We start from the raw sequence: 22,110 nt of genomic DNA on the forward strand, positions 1-22,110 counted from the left end.
TCATCCGCAAACTTGCTTACCCAACCTTCTAACCCCTCTTCCATGTCATTTATAAAAATGACAAACAGCAATGGTCCCAAAACAGATCCTTGCGGAACACCGCTAGTGACGGCACTCCAAGATGAACCTTTGCCATCAACTACTACCCTCTGTCTTCTTCCATCCAGCCAATTCCTAATCCAAATCTCCAACTCACCCTCAATGCCATACCTGCGTATTTTTTGCAGTAGCCTACCATGGGGAACCTTATCAAACGCCTTACTAAAATCCATATATACCACATCTACCGCTTTCCCCTCATCAACCTCCTTCGTCACCTTTTCAAAGAATTCAATAAGGTTTGTGAGGCACGACTTGCCCTTCACAAAACCATGCTGACTATCCTTGATCACATTATTCCTATCCAGATGTTCATAAATCCTATCCCTTACAATTCTCTCTAAGATTTTGCCCACAACAGAAGTGAGGCTCACCGGCCTATAGTTACTAGGGTTATCCCTACTCCCCTTTTTGAACAAGGGAGCCACATTTGCTATCCTCCAGTCTTCTGGCACTATTCCTGTAGACAACGTGGACATAAAAATCAAGGCCAATGGCTCTGCAATCTCCTCCCTTGCTTCCCAGAGAATCCTAGGATAAATGCCATCAGGCCCAGGGGACTTATCTATTTTCACCCTTTCCAGAATTTCCAACACCTCTTCTCTACATACCTCAAATCCATCCATTCTACTTAATTGTGACTCGGTACTCACATCGACAACAATGTCCTGTTCCTGAGTGAATACTGACGAAAAGTATTCATTCAGTGTCTCCCCAATCTCTTCAGCCTCCACACGCAACTTCCCACTACTATCCTTGACTGGACCTATTCCTACCCTAGTCATTCTTTTATTCCTGACATACCTATAGAAAGCCTTAGGGTTTTCCCTAATCCTACCAACTAAGGACCTTTCATGTCCCCTTCTATTCTTCCCAATAGAATGAAAAGCTGCACCTACGACAGTGTAGCTGTCCCCCAGTGCTGCACTTAGTCAAACTGTTCAGTCTTGTGCAAGGGGAGTATCTGAATTTGAGAATACAGGTTTGGATGCATCAGCAGCTTTTAATAAATGGAGGGAGGTTGGGAAGGAGGAAGATAATATGGGTGTTGGAATCACATTACCTGCCACATCAGAGGGGCTACTGTAGTGGTGCAGTCCTGAGGGAATGGAGCACATAGAAACATAAAAATAATGAGCAGGAATAGGCCATTCAGCCTTTTGAGTGTGCTCCACTATTCTAACTCAGTCCCCTTTTTCCACTTTCGCCCTATTCTCTTTAACCCCTTAAGAGCTATATCAAACAGTATGTCTATAGCTATATCTATCTATACATCTGCCCTAACAGTAAAGTTAAGAGAAACAATTAGAAAATGAGTGAAATAATAACAAAATACTGGAGATGCTGGAGATGAGAAACAAAAACAGAAATTGCTGGAGAAGCTCAGTAGGTCTAGCAGCACCTGAGCAGGTTTCTCAGAGAAGAAACAGAATATCCATTTCGAATCCAATGACTCATCTATAGAAATTCAGTTAGGTCAGTTTTAGCAAGAATGCAGGGCATTATATTCATACGATGCACAGCACAGCAACAGGCCATTCAGCCCAAACAGCCCATGCTGGTGGTTTCTGTTTCACATTTTCCATCTATCCTTACCTATATTCATCATCCTGACAGTCTATTCTCTTCTTCTTCAGTCTAGTTCAACCATAAGTGAATCTATGCTCTTCACTTCACTTCATTCTGGTCTCCTTCCTATCGGAAAGATGTTGTGAAACTTGAAAGAGTTCAGAAAAGATTTACAAGGATGTTGCCAGGGTTGGAGGATTTGAGCTATAGGGAGAGGTTAAATATGCTGGAGTTGTTTTCCCTGGAGCATCGGAGGCTGAGGGGTGACATTATAGAGGTTTATAAAATCATGAGGGACATGGATAGGATAAATAGTCAAAGTTTTTTGCCTGGGGTCAGGGAGTCCAGAACACGAGGGTATAGGTTTAGGGTGAGAGGAGAAAGATATAAAAGGGACCTAAGGGGCAACTTTTTCACACAGAGGGTAGTACTTGTATGGAATGAGCTGCCAGAGGAAGTGGTGGAGGCTAGTACAATTGCAACATTTAAAAGGCATCTGGACAGGTATATGAATAGGAAGGGTTTGGAGGGATATGAGCCGGGTGGGACAAGACTGGATTGGGATATCTGGTCAGCGTGGATGAGTTGGACCAAAGGGTCTGTTTCCAAGCTGTACATCTCTATGACTCTATGACTAATGTGATAGATGGATGCCAGATTCAGAATGATGCCAGGTACGTAGGCTGCTTGTCCCAAACTCAGAAATTCATTTGATTTGATTTATTGTTGTCACATGTATCTGAGTACAGTGAAAAGTTTTGGTCTGCAAGCAGTAGAGGCAGATCATTACATTCAAAGACATACAGATCATAAGTTTAGACAGAGCAAAGCATACAATTGTACCAAGAGGTATATTCCCTCAGGTGCTCACAAGTACTAACCACACCAAAGTTGCCTGTACTTGCAAGCCTTAAAACAGCATCTGACACTAGATGCAATTCTGCAAATGAACAACATACTCGAAATAGTCCTAACTTCAAAAAGAATTACACTGATAACCAATTAAAAATCGTCAGTCAGGCACACAGCATGGTACATCTGCCGTGTACTTTGCATGCAAAAAGAACATATACATGCATTGTACCCATTTAACAATATTCTATCGTTCATTCCTCACAGCAAGGTCTTGATCAGAGTAAGCCTGTCTAGTTTAAATTGAAACAAAGGTCAGTAGTTAGCTAGGCAGAAGTGGGTACTGCAGATGCTGGAAATTAGAGTCAAGGTTAGAGCGGTGCTGGAAAAGCACAGCAGGTCAGGCAGCATCTGAGGAGCAGGAAAACTGACGTTTTGGGCAAAAGCCCTTCATCAGGAATGAGGCTGGGAGCTTTGGAGATGGAGAGATAAATGGGAGGGGATTCCTGAGGTGATGTCTGAGGAAAAAGAACAGCAAATGACATCACCAACAGAAACGACCACCAACCTAAACACATGAATAGAAAGTGGGTAATAACACCAGTGCTTTACTGGATGCTCACTGATGATGTTACATAGTATGATGACAAAACATTTGGAAAGTAACCTTCCAGTTCAGAAAGGAAACATACACCCACAGTTAACAGTACTTGCTGCATCTCCAAGCTAAACATAGTCCAACAAATTGGCAGCATTGTCTCATGCGATATAAACTGTGGTTCCCTTTCTGAATTGATTTTCTTCCTTCAGTCCTGATGAACCTAAGCCAAAAACATTCACTCATCTTTTTCTAGTAATGTTAAAGTTCTATTTTAAATTATTACATTTGAAATGCTATCACTCATGTAATTTAGGAAAGACAGCAGCAAATCTGAAGTATCATCCCACAATGTGAAAGGAATAAACTATTTTAAGACACAGAGACTCATTTTCACATTTGCTGACTAGGCAAGGAAACAGAGGGATGGGTTCTTCATTCATTACAAGTCCTGCTCACTCATCACAACTACATCTAACCTGCACCGAGGTTCCAAGCCAGCAGTGATCAGATTGCAAATTCTTAATTGTTTTCAAATTTATAGTTGTACCTCCTCGCGACTATTATTTTAATTTGTTTATAGAATACAAAAATCACAGGCAAAGCCAGCAATTATTGCCCATATCTATGTGATTTTAGGAAGGTGGATGTGAATCACCTGCCGCAACTTGTGTGGGGTATAGTAGCACTGTGGTTATGTTATTGACCAAGTAATCCAGGGATCTGGAGTATTCATACAGGGACCATACGAAAATTTAAATTTAGTTGATTAAATAAACACAGAATAAAAAGTTAATCTAAATAATAGTGATCATGAAACTACTGGTTTCTCACAAAATCCGGCTAACTGAAGTTCTTAAGGAAAGTATGCCGATCTGGCCTAGATATGATTTATGGCCCAGAGTCACCATCCCACTGAAATAGCCAAACAAGCTGCTTAAATTTATCTTAAAGGTAAACAGGGATGAGTAATAACTGTCAGCCTTGGTTACATTCACAAATGAACAAAATAAAATTCAGTAAAATCCTTCAACAGTACTTCTCAAACTCAAACGCGAGTAGCTAAAAGTTAGGCCTAACAGGCATTTGGGAATGCAACCACCTCCAAGTCTGTCACAATCCTTCCAGAGCTTCCAGTTGCCTGCCACTTCAACACACTACCATGTTCCCTGGCCAGCATTTCTGTGCTGCAGTGTTCCAGCGAGGCTCAGCATAACCTGGAGGAATAGCAACTCATTTTCTGGGGACCTTGCAGTCTTCAGGGCTCAATATAGACTTCAATAATTTTAGAACCTGAACACCTTCTTCCATGTCCTTTCGCCACCCCACACCATAGGTCTGATCATAACAGGAGTTGCTTTCATCACAGTCAACCCATTCTCATCCCCTTATAGATGCCATTATCACCTGTCTAGCTTCTCTTCTTCCCTGGCCACGTTTTCCTAGCTGCTACGGGTTCTGAAGGAGGATCACAGAACTCAAAATGTTAATTCTGCTTTCTCTCCACAAATGCTGCCAGACCTCCTCAGTTTCTCCAGCAATTTGTTTTGATTCTGGCTTGTAACTTTGTTTTTCCTGCATCACTGAATCAAAATCTGGCATGCCTTGCAGTACAGGACTGTGGGTGTGCCAACACCACATGGACTACAACATTTCAAGGCAGGAGTTACCTGCACCTTCTCAACAACAAATCAGAGGTGGAAATAAACACTGGCCTTGTCATCAACGTCCATATCCCATGAATGAACAAACAACAAATTCTCATCTCATTCAGCCCTACAAGCCCAAAAACATAACACTGTTCCAATGTCGACCTTTTACCTATTTCTGGGGAAGGGATGTTACGGAGGGGTATTGAATCCAAAGGATAATGAAGAGTCATCCAGGGCCACCCGAAGTTCCCAAAACCAACTCAGAGTTGGCAATTTGTTTGAACAGCATCAGACATTGGGCAATCGTAAATATCTACTTCCAGGGCACTTTCTGTTGGTCCTACTGTGAAAAGCAATATTGCAAACTCAAGACTTTGTTTTTATAAATTTCAGCATTCTATATTGCAAAAATTGATAGTAAAAATTAATTAATTCTTCATTATACTACTGATATAGATATACATGGGCAACTTTCTTTTCCATTAAACTCAGCCTGCTTATTCAGATAATGTTTCAAATGAGCACGACGTAATAGTGGGACAAAGTCTGAAATACAATCCAGTTTCTAATAAACCTGGCAAGACATTTTAAATTCTGAATTATAAAATAATTTTAGCATGACTGTCTTCTCTGTCTTGCAGAGTTAATCTGTCCTCGAAGGCATTGCTACTGGCTGTTCACCAACCAATCAAGGTAAATTAATTCCAAAACAGACATTTTTTAAAAAATTAGGAATCCGACCACAGCAAAGTAGACAATAGAGTCGTCAATATATCCCTTTCTCCTGGATGGGACTGAAAAGTCTGAGTCAGAACAAGAGATCAACAGGGCAAAAATGTGCAAAACAAGATCTTACTCTAGCTCAATGGCTCAAAAAGTTTGGTCTTCTCTACCAAAGACAGACCTCAGGGCAGAGTCTTTTACCTCTACAGTTCCAGGGAAAAAAAAACTCTGTAAGATGATATGAGAATTGTGGAGAGAGGATCTGACACAGACATTATTCAAGTAAGCAGCACAGCACCATAATGGTGATAAACTGTGTCTGAAACTCTGCTATCCAAAGGTCAGAGTCATCCAAAAATCAAACTCATTTATAATATTCCGTGCATCAATTTTAATTGAATAGAATTGTGAAAAATAACTTACCTGGACAAGTCGACCAGGCGTTACATGTGAGGTGACCCAGTCTAGTTATCAATATTATTGCTTCACATTCCTTTAACCGAGCCCCAAGCAACCCTTGACTCAATCTGCCCATGGCACAAACCACACAAACTGAAATCCAGCAACATCCAAATTCCAACACAGCATCAGACTAGGGATTTCAAGCATGTGCATGTATTTCTTTGGGAAAAAAAACATACTCACTGGAAACTTGGCAGTGAAAAAGTCATGCTTTGGGTGATTAGCACTCTTGCTTAACTCAGAAGATCATAGTGTTTTGAAGTTGAAGGAGGGTACTGTATCTTTAAGAGAGAGTGAAAGCTGTTTTGCACAGCACGCTGGCAGACGCCTGCCATGTGACTGACTAGCAGTCTCAGAGTGTACTGGAAAATTGAAAATATGTAACATTTGGCTGTGAAACAAATACCTGAGTTTGGTTGGTTCAATTTGAATGGTTGTCAAAACAGCAATCAGGTTAAATTATACCTCAGGATACTAAAAAAACAATCTATATTGAATATATTGCTTTGCCAACAATGAACCAATAAGAGTGTCCAATGCTGGGGGTGTAAAGAAGCAGGCATTTTGGAAGTTAGAAAGTGAGACCAACTGCCATCAACAGAATAACTGCCAGTAACATATTCTCTATCAAAGGGACCTTTTTCATTGGAACCATCATGCAGCAAAAGACCAAAGTTGATCCAAGGAGATCGACAGCCAAAGGGAGACAGACACCGACAACAGCCTCTGTGAGATTTTGAAATTAAGTTGATGCAATTTTAATACGGGCTTTATTGGAACAGTATATTGTTGTAGAGTTGGAGGCAGATACCTAACATTTAAGAAAAAGGAGGCTTGGAGTTGTAAATAGTTGTTGTTTAATGTTCACTTTTAGAATTAAAGAATAAATTGATAGGTTTTCTTTAAATAGTGGAAGTTGGGCATTCTCTGTCACTCATACTTTAACAGATTATGAAGCGAGGTGAGCTTTTCTGGGTGTTTGCTTTAAATAGCAGAAAGGTTCACTGTCATGTTGTAACAGTTTGGAGGTGTTACAACACGACAGTGAACCCTTCTACTAATTAAACCAAATACCCAGAAAAGCTCACCTTGCTTCATAACGGATTGGTTTTTAGTATTCTGGGGCATAATTTAAACTAATTGGCTAAATTCGAATGGTTGTCAAAATAGCAACCAAAACTCAGATACTTTTTTCACAGCGAATATTACATATTTTCAATTTTTCAGTACACTCTGAGACTGCTAGTGAGTCATGTGATAGGTACCTGCAAGCTCTCAGTGCAAAACAGCTTTCACTCTCTCAAAGGTCCAGTGCGCACCTTCAACCTCATACCAATAGACTGGAGTTCCACTCCAGGATCTTGGTTGATATGTTGTTAGATTCCTTTCCTAACCTCTCTACCAGTGCCTCCTCCTTTGAGTTGCTATTTAAGTCAAATATATTTTGTTCACTTGTTCTAATAGTCAGATCCCTGCTCAGGGACTGCTGGTCTGTGAATGGTGTAATCTTCCACATTTGACATGAAATAAAGAGTCTCATCTAGCCTTTTAGGTAATGTAAGCCACTGCATTATTCAGAAATAGGTATGTTTCCTCCCGTGACCTATTCAAACTTTATTCTTCAACCAATACCTAAAATAGATGCAAACTGTTCTGAAGGTAGGTCAGTGAAACGCGAAACGTAAACTCTGCTTTCTCTACACTGATGCTGCCAGACCCAAGTTTGATTTTACTTCAGATTTCCAGCATCTGCAGTTCTTTAGTTTTACCAAAAGTACATGATCAGGATCAGACTATCATTTTACTGCAAAAGCTTCCCATGTTCAACCTGCCTACTCTATTTCACTACCTTACAAAAGAAACAACATCTCACAAAGGAATTTATTAGCTGTCAGGCACTATGTGACATCCTGAAATCACGTAAATCTTGGTATGAATGTTTTTATGATGAACAAAAGGTGCTAACTATTATCTCATTAGAATGCATTCTGAGGTTATTGAGCTCTGCATTACACAGAGTTTCTTCCCAGAAACACCATTATCCAGCCATGAATTCATCTGCCTTAATGTCCTATTTCTATACTCAGCTGTGCTAGGATTAATTAGACATTATTACTTTTGAGGTCCTGCTTGCCAATTTCTCAGCTAGTTATACAGTCATAAAGTCATAGAGATGTACACCATAGAAACAGACCCTTCAGTCCAACTCGTCCATGCCACCCAGATATTCTAACCTAATCTAGTCCCATTTGCCAGCACTTGGCCCATATCCCTCTAAACCCTTCCTATTCATATACTCATCCAGATGCCTTTTAAATGTTGTTACTGTACCAGCCCCCACCACTTCCTCTGGCAGCTCATTCCATACATGCACCACCGTCTGCATGAAAAAGTTGCGCCTTATATCCCTTTTAAATCTTTCCCCCTCGCCCTTTAGTTCTGAATTCCTCCACCTCAGGAAAAAGACCTTGTATCTACCCTACCCGTGCCCTTCATGATTTTATAAACCACTATAAGGTCACCCCTCAACCTCTAACACCCCTCAACCTCTAGGGAAAAAAAGCTCCAGTCCAAAGATGTGCAGGTCAGGTGAATTGGCCATGCTAAATTGTCCGTAGTGTTAGGTAAGGGGTAAATGTAGGGGTATGGGTGGTTTGCGCTTCGGCAGGTTGGTGTGGGCTTGTTGGGCAGAAGGGCCTGTTTCCACACTGTAAAATAATCTAATCTAATCTAATCTATTCTGCATTTCCCTATATCTCAAATCCTCCAAACCTGGTAACATCCTTGTAAATCTTTTCTGAACCTTTTGAAGTTTCACAACATCCTTCCGATAGGAAAGAGACCAGAATTACATACAATATTATGAGCAACATACTCTTAGGAGTATTGATGTAGTGTCATAGAGTCCTACAGAACAGAGACAGGCCCTTTGGCCCAAACTGGCCCAGGCTGACCAAAATGTCCATCAACGCCAACCCCATTTCCTTGCACTTGCCCTACATCCTTCTAAATCATTTCTATCCATCTATTTGTCCACATGTCCTTTAAATGTTGTTCATGTACCAGCGTTAACCACTTCTGCTCATTCCATATGTATATTCAGGTAAGAATATAGGACCTGAATATTATTTAAATTGAGAAAGTTCACAGAAATCCACAAAAAAAAGGGATATAGGAGTCCTCATCCATGAATCTCAAAAGCTAGTATCGAAGTTCAGTAGGTCATAGGGAAGGGCAGATGGAATATTTGCCCTTATTTCAAAGGGAAAGTAGTGGAAGTTTTATTAAAACTATATGAGTCATTAGTCGAGAGTGTGGTGCTGGAAAAGCACAGCAGGTCAGGCAGCATCCGAGGAGCAGGAGAGTTGATGTTTCGAAAAAAGCCCTTCATCAGGATTCTTCAGAAACCTTGATTTTTCTGCTCCTCAGATGCCACCAGCACCTCACTCTTGACTCTGATCTCCAAGGGGCGACACAGTGGTTCAGTGGTTAGCACTGCTGCCTCATAGCACCAGGGACCCAGGTTCGATTCCTGCCTCAGACGACTGTCTGCGTGGGTTTCCTCCAGGTGCTCCGGTTTCCTCCCACAGTCCAAAGATGTGCAGGTTAGGTGAATTGGCCATGCTAAATTGCCTGTAGTGTTAGATGCATTAGTCAGAGGAAAATGGGTCTGGGTGGGTTACTCTTCGGAGGGTCAGTGTGGACTTTTGGGCCGAGGGGCCTGGTTCCACACTGTAGGGAATCTAATGTAATTTAATCAAACATCTGCAGTCTTCACTTTCTCCTATATGAGGCATCAGTCAGCTGAAATACTGTGAACAGTTCAGGGCCCTTAACTAAGGAATGAGGCACTGACAATCTGGAGAAGGTTCACTGGGTTGATCTCAGGTACGGAAGGATTGCCATGAAGAGACGTTGAGCTTGTACTCAATGGAATAAAGAAGAATGAGAAGTGAATTATTGAAACATGCAAGATTCTTAGAGGACTTGACAGGGTAGATGCAGTAAGGTTGTTTCCCCTTGTGGGTGAGTCTACGATCAGAGGGTGTAATTTCAGAATAAGGCATAGACACATTTAAGTTAGAGATGAGGAGGAATTTCTTCTCTCACAAGAGAGGGAGCCTGTGAAATTCTTTACCACAGAGAGCTATTGAGGCTGGGTCATTAAGTATATTCAAGGTTCAGATAGACAAATTTTTAATTAGTAGGGATATTTAAGGTCATGGAGATAAGGCAGGAAAGTGGAGTTAAAAATTATTAGATCAGCCATCGTCTCATTGAATGGTAAAGCAGACTGAATGGGCGGAATGGTCTGTTTATGCTGTCTTAAAGCCTTATGTTCTTCAAGAAGCAGGACTTCATGATTGGTTGACTGATTTTGTCATATTCTTCATCAAGGACAAATAAATGCATGAGAAAACTGGAGGGCTATCTTCTGGCCAATTATCTGACCTCTTGATCATGCCGATAAACTGACTGATGGTTAATAAATTGGTGCCCCATCAATCCTCGGAGTTAAAGGCAGAAGTTCTCCTTGTCTCTGCCCCTTTCTTCCAAAACACCTCTCATTCCACCTTTCTTCAGTAAAGAAGTAACAGCCTGAGCCAATTGCACATAATGATTTAAGTCTGGACTTGCCATATGCCAAAATCCCTGTGGAATATGAAAGCATTTGGATGTATTAAATAAGTCTCAAACTCAACAGACTGAAAAAAGACAGCATAATCTTATTTTTTCCAGGCAACAGAACTGACAGAAACGGATCTGACACTGGCACTGAAAGAAGAGGACTGAAGGCAGCCATCTGCCATGTCAATGTTACAGTCTGCACCTTGCAAGGGGAGGACAGCATTCACACCAGCACTCTAGGGGAAGAGAGACAACTGACAGTTTGCTACTGCAATGTCACCTCCACTCGAGGAGAAACATTTGTCACTAACCTGCAACAAAATACCTCAGAGAATGGATTACAAACTAAGATACAATTTAGTGCATTGTACCTAAATCCACTTTTGCACCTTCAATCTTTAAACTGTAAGGTGGTCAATAATCCTTCTGTGCACCATCATCCAAGTTTATAGGTTTTAGTTAATAGTCAATGACAAATCTCATGAAATTTGGTCAACATAGCTCATCATTTAACATAATTTCTTTGCCACGTAACAAGTGGGAAAGAACATACTTACAGTTCAAATATCCATAAACTATTCAGAAACATTCTATTTTCATCATTACCCATTGACTAGGATACCTAAGGACCTTTTGGTAATGAAAATTTCATCGTCACTTAAACAAAAAGCTGAATCCATTCCAACTATAAAAATGCTTCTCTACCAGGTATGAAACTGATCCAAAGCACATGGTCAATTGCATTAGATCCATAATAAATCTATCGAAAGATTTTCTACATTCCAACATTTACTAACCGTGACAGGAGTAGATTTGTTCTCCCCTGAGACATGAGCAGTCAGATTCAAGATGTAAAAGGAAAATGTACCAGCAATAACTGCAAAGGCAGGCTTTTTTTGTTAAGGTCAATAATCCTTTGTTCTCTACCTCCAATGCCTCTTGGTTCAATAAACCGGAACTAATATTAATGCTAAAGAAGAAAGGACAGGTATATGATTCCTTTAATTTCACACTAAAGAAACCGATCCAGTATTGCTGCTAGAATTTCACTGATTGGTGATGCTTGATATGCATCTGTTTCCCCATGAGCTATGGCAAATACCGAAACACTACTCATGACAAAATGTGGCTGGGAAATCAAATACCGATCACTGCAACTCTCATCATTGGTGACGGGGCCAATTTTTGACAATGAATTATAAACTCATTTAGTGTAGGAGCAAGTGGCTAAGATCAAGTGCATTTTCCCTGGTAGTAGATTTGTGCAGTGATGCTTAAATATGGAAAAACACTTCCAGCAGCAGGAGCATTCGCAACCAGAGGATAAATATTTTAGTAAATCTTAAATGAAGGACCAAAAGCATGCTGCGGATATTTGTTTTTGAATACAGTTGGTTGTTGTGATTTGGAATGCCCCACCTGAAAGAGCAGGTGGTAACAGATTCAAAAGTAACCTCCAAAGAGAAACTGATGAAATGAGACAGCAATTTCCAGAGTTCTGGGGATAGAGAATTGGAGTGAACTTATTGGATAGCTCTTTCAAAGAATCAGCACAACTAGACTCGTGCAAATTGATTCCTTTTACAGGATATAATTTCACAATTTAATTACCATCATTCCTCAAGGGTAACAACGGATGAGCAACAAATGCTGGCCTTGCCAACAATACTCACATCACACTAAGGAATGAAAAAGACAGTCCGTGCATGACACATTTTTGAAAACGATGGCAGGCTCAATTTTGTCCTCAATTACTGTGAACAAGTGCCACTCAGGTTACAGGTCAACAGACTTTCTGTTGAATTTTAAACAGGATTTGATTGAAATTATGGAGAAAACAGTGCTGCACCCTGTTTGACAGCAGTAAGAAATCTGAAGCTGAATCAGATACAGAAATTAGGAGACAATGGGGACTGCAGATGCTGGAGAAATCAGAGTTGATGAAGTATGGTGCTGGAAAAGGCACAAAGGCTCAGGCAGGTTTTGAACAGGACCCTTCTTCAGAATATGGTGAGTCCTAAAGAAGGGCCCTGCCTGAAGTGTTGACTCTCTTGCTCCTCGGATGCTGCCTGACCTGCTGTGCCTTTTCCAGCACCATGTTTTATCAACTCAGGTACAGAAATTGAAATAAAGATAGACTAAAAAAAACTGAATGAAGGGGAGAGCAAAGACATCAAAAATTATAATCTGAAAGAATGAGATTCATCACTTGAGGAAAAACATTCAGAGATGGAGCAGTTCTTTCGCTGAATTAAGATGAATAACGACATTAAAAGTGTACTTACTAGAAAAGCTCAGCAGGTCTGGTAACTTCTGTGAGGAGAAATCGGAGTTAACATTTCGGTTCTGGTGACCTTTCCTCAGAACTGTTTCACCAGACCTGAAATCTGATTTCTCTTCACAGATGTTGCCAGACATGCTGAGCTTTTCCAGCAATTTCTATTTTTGTTTCTAATTTACAGCATCTGCAGTTCTTTTGTTTTTTAAAAGGATACTTAACTGATGGAGAATCTCCAGCTTTATCCAATGAATGTACGCAAGTACCAAGTATTTCAGACATTCTATATATTTAAAAAGTCAGATATCACTGTAGTGAAGCTTTTCAAAAATCTTTCAGACAGAATATCCTAATTTCAACATTAACTAAACATATAATCAAAGATGCTACTCCACTTAGAGAAAGTAAAAGTAAATTACTGTCAATTTCTGCAAAATCAGTTCCAAACCCTTTCCCTTAGTACAAAGCACTAATGTTTCGAAATACATAGTACATAGAAAAATACAGCGCAGTACAGCCCCTTTGGCCCTCGATGTTGCGCCGATCCAAGCCCACCTAACCTACACTAGCCCACTATCCTCCATATGCCTATCCAATGTCCATTTAAATGCCCATAAAGAGGGAGAGTCCACCACTGCTATTGGCAGGGCATTGCATGAACTCAAGACTCGCTGAGTAAAGAATCTACCCCTAACATCTGTCCTATACCTACCACCCCTTAATTTAAAGCTATGCCCCCTCGTAATAGCTGACTCCATACGTGGAAAAAGGTTCAAGGTATTTCAATTAATTGATATTAACTGACTAATGGAAATTTCCTCGGTTGCTTACACAGCTGATTTTTTTAAAGCAATGATAAATGTTATGCAAAGTTCAATTTCTTACCTCATATTGTTGGGGTGGATCCCAATGCACCCACTCGTAAGTAGAGGAATTCTGCTCACGTATCACATAGCGTGCCCAGGGAGAAATGCGATATAGCTGCTGGCCAGTTTTACACACCATCACCACCTTAGGATTAAAATAAAACTCTTATTATTTGTTTTTGCTCCAAATTCTGTTGGCCAAATACAACAGGGTTCTCGTTAAGATTAAATGTCAAACAATACATGCTTGCACACAATTCATTTTTAGGGTTTTTGAGATTTTCTTCAGGGAAATGTCCTGATGTTGGGGGTGTGATGTTTCAGCTTTTTGAGGCTTCTTTTTCATTCTAATTGACTCACTTAATCGGTGATTCAGTCACATAGTCATTAGTACATTCTACACTTGAATTGACATACACTCACAGGAGTAGAATTTGAAGAATTACTATATCTCCTTAACCATCAATCTTCCCCAAGTATTAATTTCCTGTCCACTGATACCATACTTAAGTTGGAATAAAACAACAGATATAAGTTGGCAACAAAAGCTTTTTTTTTCCCCCAAATATAACTGACACATGTCTCAACTCAAGAAGAAAGCAATCACCCTAAACTCAGAACAGACTGGTAAGATTACAGCTAATACATTTTTATTATAAAGTCACAAAGATGCAACACCCAAATCATGCAGTCCCTGTTTACTACATCTCAGATTTCAATTCTAGATTTAAACTCAGAAAATACATGTAAACATTCGAATTAGGAGCAGTAGTTGATTATGTAGCCCATCAAGCCTGCTCTGCCATACAATAAGTCACAACTGATCTAAGTACTTCACATTCCCACCTATCCAGGTAAACTTGCACAACTTTGCTTTAAAGAATCTATCTCTGCCTTAAAAATTCATAGCAACAGCACCTACTAAATTTTCATTCATACAGTAGCTCCTGAACTTATGCAGCCTGAACAGAGATTCCACATTTACTTTCAATTAATTGCCTCACTGGTTTCAAATTTTCCTGGCTCTAATTCGGTTGGCATTGATTTGTTGACAGGTTTAAAACTGTGTTTTGTCACACCACTGCAGACACCTCTTTCCTTCCTCCAACCCACTGTCTTTCCTGCAACCTGCAGCAGACAATACCTTTTCAGCTCAGCCAACTCAGAGGAGAAATGGCCTAATGGCACTATTGTTGGGACAACTGATCCAGAGAACCAGGCAATATTCTGGGGATCCGGGTTCAAATGTCACCTTGGCAGGTGATGGAATTTGAATTCATAAAAAAATCTGGATTTAATGTCAATTGCCAGAAAAAAAACCTTCTGGTTCACTAATGTCCTTTAGGGAAGGAAATCTGCCATCCTTAGCTGAAACCAAAAGAGAAAATGCTGGAAAATCTCAGCAGGTCTGGCAGTATCTGTAAGGAGAGAAAACAGCTGACGCTTCGAGTCTAACTGACCCTTTGCCATCCTTACCTGGTCTGGCCTACATGTGAATCCACGGCAATAAATGCTGGCCTACCCAGCGATGCCCACAGCCCATGTAAGAAGAAAAACTGCCATCCCCAGACTCAGCTAATAGCAATCTCCAACATGTCACCAAGAATTTCCCACCCCTAAGAACAGACTACTTCTCTCTCACATTTGCCACCAACTGTCTCAGCAGCAGCAACTGTGGGTTGGATACACTCTATGACAATTAACATTGTGTCTAAGATTCAGCCTGCCTCAGATGGTCTAGTTTAGTGTAACTAGTTACTCCATAATTGATTGTTCCTGGACCATCGTGGATTTTTTTAGTGTGAACTCATTTATGCCCTCATGTATTTTAAGTACTGTCATTGACCTATTTTGGCTCCCAATCTGATAGCTTGATTTAAAACAATTTCATCCTGTTTTTTAAATCCCTCTGTGATTTTAGTACCTTCCCTATCTATTGAACTGACAACAGCCTCAAATTGTGTGCATACCTCCAACTGTAGACCCTCAAGTTTCCTTAATCGTAAGTCGCTCCAACATACAAGTACAATAACATTCATATCCAGAATACCTTTTTATGTAGTGGAGTACCACTATCAAATACATTTGCTCCAGTGCATATTTAAGCAGAAAATGAAAATGAATGATGAGCAAGGACACTGACTGAGAGATTTTGACATTTGTCTCTTATTAATTGTTGAAATAGTACAAAGGAAAACTGATTGTAATAATTTTTTCAGACTGCTAAGTATTTTTCTTCCTTACTATATATTATTGGTTACCTGTGAAAATAACGCATAAAATAATGGATTTCAGCACTATTGAAACATAGTACAGTGAAGAAAGCTGTCACTGAAACAGGAAGGTCAACTAATCAGGATACATGATTATGGTAAAGGAAAAGGGCAAACATTAAATATTATTTTTAAGAAACAGTAGGAATGTGGGGCAGGTTCAGATAGAGGCACAGACACATTGGGTAAATAGACCCTTTCTGTACCATACAGCTTGTGGAATCTTATCTGAGCTGCCGGGGTGTCTCTAGATGGAGGCTGGTGTGGAGTGGTTCCTGAATGGAGAACAGAAGAGTGGAGCATCGAGATGTAGATGAGGGATGAGGAGACAAATCCAAATATAGATCAGGTACAGCTATGGAAGGAACGCAGGGAAGGAATAGAGAGGATTGAAATTGGAGAAAAGGAGGAGGAGAGGGGACCTAATTGAGGTATACAAGATAATGAGAGGCTATTTCCCAGGGCAGAAATGACTAACACGAGGGGTCATAGTTTTAAGCTGGTCGGAGGAAAGTATAGAGGGGATGTCAGAGTTCTTTACACAGAGAGTTGTGAGAGTATGGAATGCGTTGCCAGCAGTAGTTGTGGAAGTGAGGTCATTGGGGACATTTAAGAGACTACTGGACATGCATATGGTCACAGAAGTTTGAGGGTGCATATATGAGGATCAATGGTCGGCACAACATCGTGGGCTGAAGGGCCTGTTCTGTGCTGTACCGTTCTATGTTCTATGAAATAGTGCTGCAGAATCATGTATACCGGACAACACTGAGCTGCAAAGCTACTAATGCATGTAAATAAGAGAATGCCAAAAAAAACCTCTTTTCTTTGAACACATTGTTTCAAATGTAATCAGGCACTAAGTTACCTCAGAATTCTCAAAATGCTTGTAACCAATGAAGTAGTCATCGCTACAAGTATTTCTCCTATAGCATGTGTTCATCAAACACAATTTGTGTGTAGCGCGTTTTGGGAATTGCTGCCTTTTTTTTAATAAAAGAACTTCCATTTGCTGCTATGCGATTCTCAACCCCAGTACTAGGTGTCACGGTGCATGGAGAACTGGACTCCATGTTGGCATCACGTGACCATTCAGCTCGAGCGCTTCATCATGAAGAGTTTCGTGAATGGTATTACGAAATGGTTGTGCCAGTAGACTTGGAAAAGCATCACGAAAAATATCTACAGCCTGGGGACAAGAAGCTGGGAGTAATCTGTTAATTTAAAAACTTAGAGAGTTGAGATGAGAGTGAAATTTTATTGGAATTGACTAGCAGTAAAAGGACAGTGTTGAGGAACAGTTCGAAACTTGGCTTTGTCATTTGTATTAAGAGCTTTTTTCCCTCCTTTTATGTTTAAAAAATATGTTTAGATGTTAAAAAATATCTGTAGACTCATGTGAATCAGTTTCAGTGACTAATTACTATGATAACCAACTGCAAAAAAAAACCAGTATGGGGGCTTGGACGTGGTCAGTCAGCTGCTCAGGGTGGTCAGAGTCAGGAAACTCTACAAATAGTGGGTGAGGGAGAGAAAGGTGGGGGGGCACACTGTTACTTTTGGTGCATTCATGGAGATGTGCTGAGGGGGTGATTTGGCTGTGCAGAAGAGATTCAGGGTTAGTAAATGGTAGGTACAGTCAGAGAGATAGAGTGAATGTGAGGTATCAACGAGAATATGGTGTGACTTTCACTGGCAGAGTGGAGAAGGTCATTGATCCTCTTCCTACATTCTGTGCATTCGTTCAGATGGTTGAGATTGCAATGGCCTGAATGGTAACCCTGGTTCAGGTTGACGTAATTCCAGTAGAATTACATCCTCTGCTGGCCTGAGAGAAAAAGACATCCTGCTTCTGCATCATTCCCATTCCCATCAGCAGTATCTCCATGTCTCTGACCACAAAGAGAATCACCAGTTTTCCATTATCTACCACGTCCAGGGCCAATGTCAGGAACCATGCAGGACTTCTCCAGTCTGACAGCCCTTGTCTGGGTGCACAATATCTTTTTAAACGTGGTGCTGCACCACAGATATTGGTCAATTCTGGGATATACAGGAAGTGGTGAGTTGTTTTGGAAATGGCACATGGTATGATGGTGCTAGAATGAGAGAGAGAGGCACCAAAGGGTGGGGTAGGTAATAAATCAAACGGATTTTGTGAAATAAGATGATGGATGTTCCCAAGCATCATGATGTGAAACTCTCTGAAAACTTGACAAAACTGACACTTAGTGAAAGAAATTAAGATTCAGCCCTTGATTATCAAGGCAAGTTTCATATTGGGATCTGACTTATGCAATGTTACCAATGGATGGGATCAGATGACGCTAGAATGTAGTGCAGTTAGCAGGTATAGTTGCCAATCGCGAGTAATCAGTTGAAGATTCTGATGAATGGCACTAAATAGTACAGGTCAGTTAAAACAGGTCAACATTTACTTAGACTGTAATATCTAGACTGTGTTAAGGCCAACCACTATTTTTGTTTTGACTTTAATTGGTTTTTTTGGTGGTTAGCTCCTAACCCTGTTTTTCCCATTCATCTCATTATTTGTGTTGCATGATTTTCTATAACACAGTGTTGCACGGAAACGCAACTACGGCGTTATAGGAGAACTACCTGCGCTATATTATGGGAAACACAGCCACCAAATTGCAGACAGCAAGGTCTCAATGGGAACATGTTAATTACCAGATTTAATGTCTATAATATTGGTTGAGAGAATTATATTGGCTTGGAAACTGGGAAAAGCTCTCTTGCACTTCTTTGAAATAGTGCCATGAACCTATTAAGCTTGCCTGCATAGATAAAGAGACCTCAGAGAAAATTGAACTGCACAGCACTGGAAGGGGCCCCTAAGCCCACAATGATGTGCCGAACGTAACGCCAAATTCAACTAATCCCTTTTGCCTGCCCTTAGTCCATATTCCTCCATTCTTGCATATTCATATGCTTATAGAACAATTTAATGTCTCATCTGAAAAAGGGCATCTCAATGTTGTAGCAATTCTTCAGTGCTACACTGGAAGATTTAGTCTAGATTACATTCTAAAGTTTCTGGAGTAGGGACAAAACAACACCTTCTGACCCTAACAGAAGAATATTCCTGCTGCGGTTTCATGGCAACTTCAACTCTCCCTTAACTTTTTCCATTAGGACCAGAAACTGCAATACTCTGGGGCCAAATATATATTGTTATATAGTCCAAGCACTTCCTGGTCAGCAATGTAGTAACATATTCCATACATATGAATGCGAACAACACAATGTTGGATCCACAGGTCTTGTTGTAATATTACTCATTGTATAAACTTGCTCATGGTACAATAGTGGTTAGTGCACCATACTGATAATCTAGACTAAAGAAACATTAGCACAACAGTACTGTCTAAATGCATTGACAAAAAGTGCAACCAGCCACAAATTTGCAATTGGCCTTCATTAAGCAAGACATCATGGGAGCTTCTTTCAGATGGATTTCAGTGAGACAAGGGCAAAGGTTCACATGAAACAGATCCAAAACAAAAGTAATAACAACTACAACCATTGATTGCAGCTGACAGAAACTGCAGATTCTGGCTAAAGAAACTAATAGTTATAGGTCACAATTTCTATAGGCACAAGCAATGCCACACCTCCCCCTCTTTTATCCCCACCTCTGACCCTACTAAAACATTTAAACCCTGGAACCTGCAACAGCTAATCCTGTCCCTGTTCTACCCATGTCTCCGTAATAGCCACAACATCGAAATCCAACCCACACTGCAAGTTCACCTACCTTATTTTGGATACTTCTTGCATTGAAGTATACACACTTCAAGCCACTTTCCTGTTTACAGGCACGCTCCTTTGAGATTGATGCCATGTTCCTAACCTCCCTACACTCCAGGTCCTGCACCCTAAAGCTACAGTCTAGGTTCCCATGCCCCTGCAGAGTTAGTTTAAATCCCCCCCAAGAGCACTAGCAAACCTCCCCCCAAGGATACTGGTGCCCCTCAGGTTCAGGTGTAGACCATCCTGTTTATAGAGGTTCCACCTTCCCCAGAAAGAACCCCAGTTATCCAGATTACTTTGATTTACTATCTTAAACCCGTGCCATCATAATTTAAGTAGGCAAATGTGGAAGAAAAGATTTTTAAAATTTTCCTCTTCATTTGCTGAATGGTATTTCTCGTAAGGCAAGCGAGTTCAAAATTTGGGTGAAAGTTACTGCTCAAACTCATTTTACTAAATTCTATAGAATTACACACATCATAGTCAATCAGTCAGATCGAGAGTTGGATACTAATATATAGCTTGTCAGAATAGGAAGTTGCATGTTCACCCATTGTGACTTACATTTATCCCAGAAACAAGCCATTTGGCTCAGCTGGTCTGTGCTGCTGTTCCAAATCAACCCTAATGTTAATGCTCCACCCAAACTTCCTCCAATGTGTTAAATCCTATTAATATACCATTCTGTACTTCTCCCTCTATTTATCTAGCTTTACCATTAAAGACATCACGGTTATTAAATTCAACTGATCTCTTTTTGTGGTGAACTCCACATTTCTAACTACTCTGGGAGAATCTTTATTCTCTTAAATATGATTCCCAGATTTGTACACTTAGTAACAATCAGCAGACAAGATTGTCCTTGTATCTGTTGGGTCCAGATTCAATCACTTTCTGAATTTTCAGCTAATCCCTTGTTCTCAACTCTGAGGCCTGTTTTTTTTTCCTCTTGACTCATGTGGATCCTGTACTCTGTCTGGCATCAAACCTGGAGCTTGTCTCGCTCTCTGGCTGTGCTCCCTTATCTCTGACTGCCAGCCTACTACTTCCATATTTGTTTAATGGATCTGAGTCGGAGGACAAGTAGCGCACTTGTGCTGGGCTTGGGTGGGACCTGATTCGAAGTCCTGTTACCATTAAGGAAATGATGCTCTGTTGAATATAACGGGATAACTGGAAGTTGTGATAGCCAATTGCAGTTACTTTGTCTTCCCCACATGCTGACCAAATCAATTTATAGTTAATAGAATACTTGAAGTCTGGTCATTATTATAAGGAACTCAACAGTTAATTTATGCAAGGCCTCAGAAATAGGAAAGTGATCAGCACGACATAATTTGGGATTTTTTTTGAGTATTAGTTAAAAGAGACTGATTTGGAGATGCCAGTGTTGGACTGGGGTGTACAAAGTTAAAAATCACAATACCAGGTTATAGTCCAACAAGTTTAATTGGAAGCACACTAGCTTTTGGAGCGACGCTCCTTCATCAGGTGATAGTGGAGGGCTCAAAGCATTTGCTATAAATTCTGTGTGTTAGGATTGAGCCCTCCACTATCACCTGATGAAGGAGCGTCGCTCCGAAAGCTAGTGTGCTTCCAATTAAACCTGTTGGACTATAACCTGGTGTTGTGTGATTTTTAACTTAAAAGAGAATGATTGTCCTAGAATACTGAGGGGATTGTCCAATGGCTTCTTAGCTTTCAGTGTGACTATGAAAGTTATTTTGCCTTTGTAACAAGGACAGTGTTGATTTATAAGGGAATTTTAGCATTTTGTTATGAGTTTACACTTTATGATCCTCTGTGGCTTAATGAGCTTTTGCTTAAGTTCAAATGCCTGTGACTGCTGCAGTGTTGTTCTCCTTTTTGTCTCTCACCTCACCTTGATAGTGAGGTTATTCACAGCCTCTGGTCCTTTCTTTCACAAAAAATGACTCCGGTACTCTTGTCTGTTATTTTCGTGCCGATCAGTTTTGTATTGTATCAGTTCCATCTGCTTGCTCTTATGAATCACATGCTAATTTCTGATAGTATTACAGCGGTGGAAAGGACGATGGATGAAGGTTCGACATCTGAGGTAGTTTGGGCTGCAGTTAGGAATAGGAAAGGTGAGGTCACCCTGTTAGGAGTTTTCTACAGGCCTCCTAATAGTCCTAGAGACGTAGAAGAAAGGATTGTGAGGATGATTCAGGAGAAGAGTGAAAGTAATAGGGTGGTTGTTATGGGGGACTTTAACTTTCCAGATATTGACTGGGAAAGCTATAGCTCGAGTTCGTTAGATGGGTCGGTGTTTGTCCAATGTGTGCAGGAGGGTTTCCTGACAATATGTAGACAG

The 22,110-nt window shown here is 40.5% G+C and overlaps 1 protein-coding gene across 1 annotated transcript in view; it reads right to left on the minus strand.

The window, feature by feature from the left end:
- Positions 1–22,110, minus strand: part of gbe1b (glucan (1,4-alpha-), branching enzyme 1b) — a 611,336-nt gene that overhangs the window by 333,386 nt on the left and 255,840 nt on the right. The window contains exon 4 of the mRNA XM_043701429.1: positions 13,748–13,873. Within this exon, the coding sequence (XP_043557364.1) occupies positions 13,748–13,873 (126 nt within the window). The remainder of the gene's footprint in view (positions 1–13,747; positions 13,874–22,110) is intronic.

This window comes from Chiloscyllium plagiosum, chromosome 12 (assembly GCF_004010195.1).
Source record: "Chiloscyllium plagiosum isolate BGI_BamShark_2017 chromosome 12, ASM401019v2, whole genome shotgun sequence".
Taxonomy (NCBI): domain Eukaryota; kingdom Metazoa; phylum Chordata; class Chondrichthyes; order Orectolobiformes; family Hemiscylliidae; genus Chiloscyllium; species Chiloscyllium plagiosum.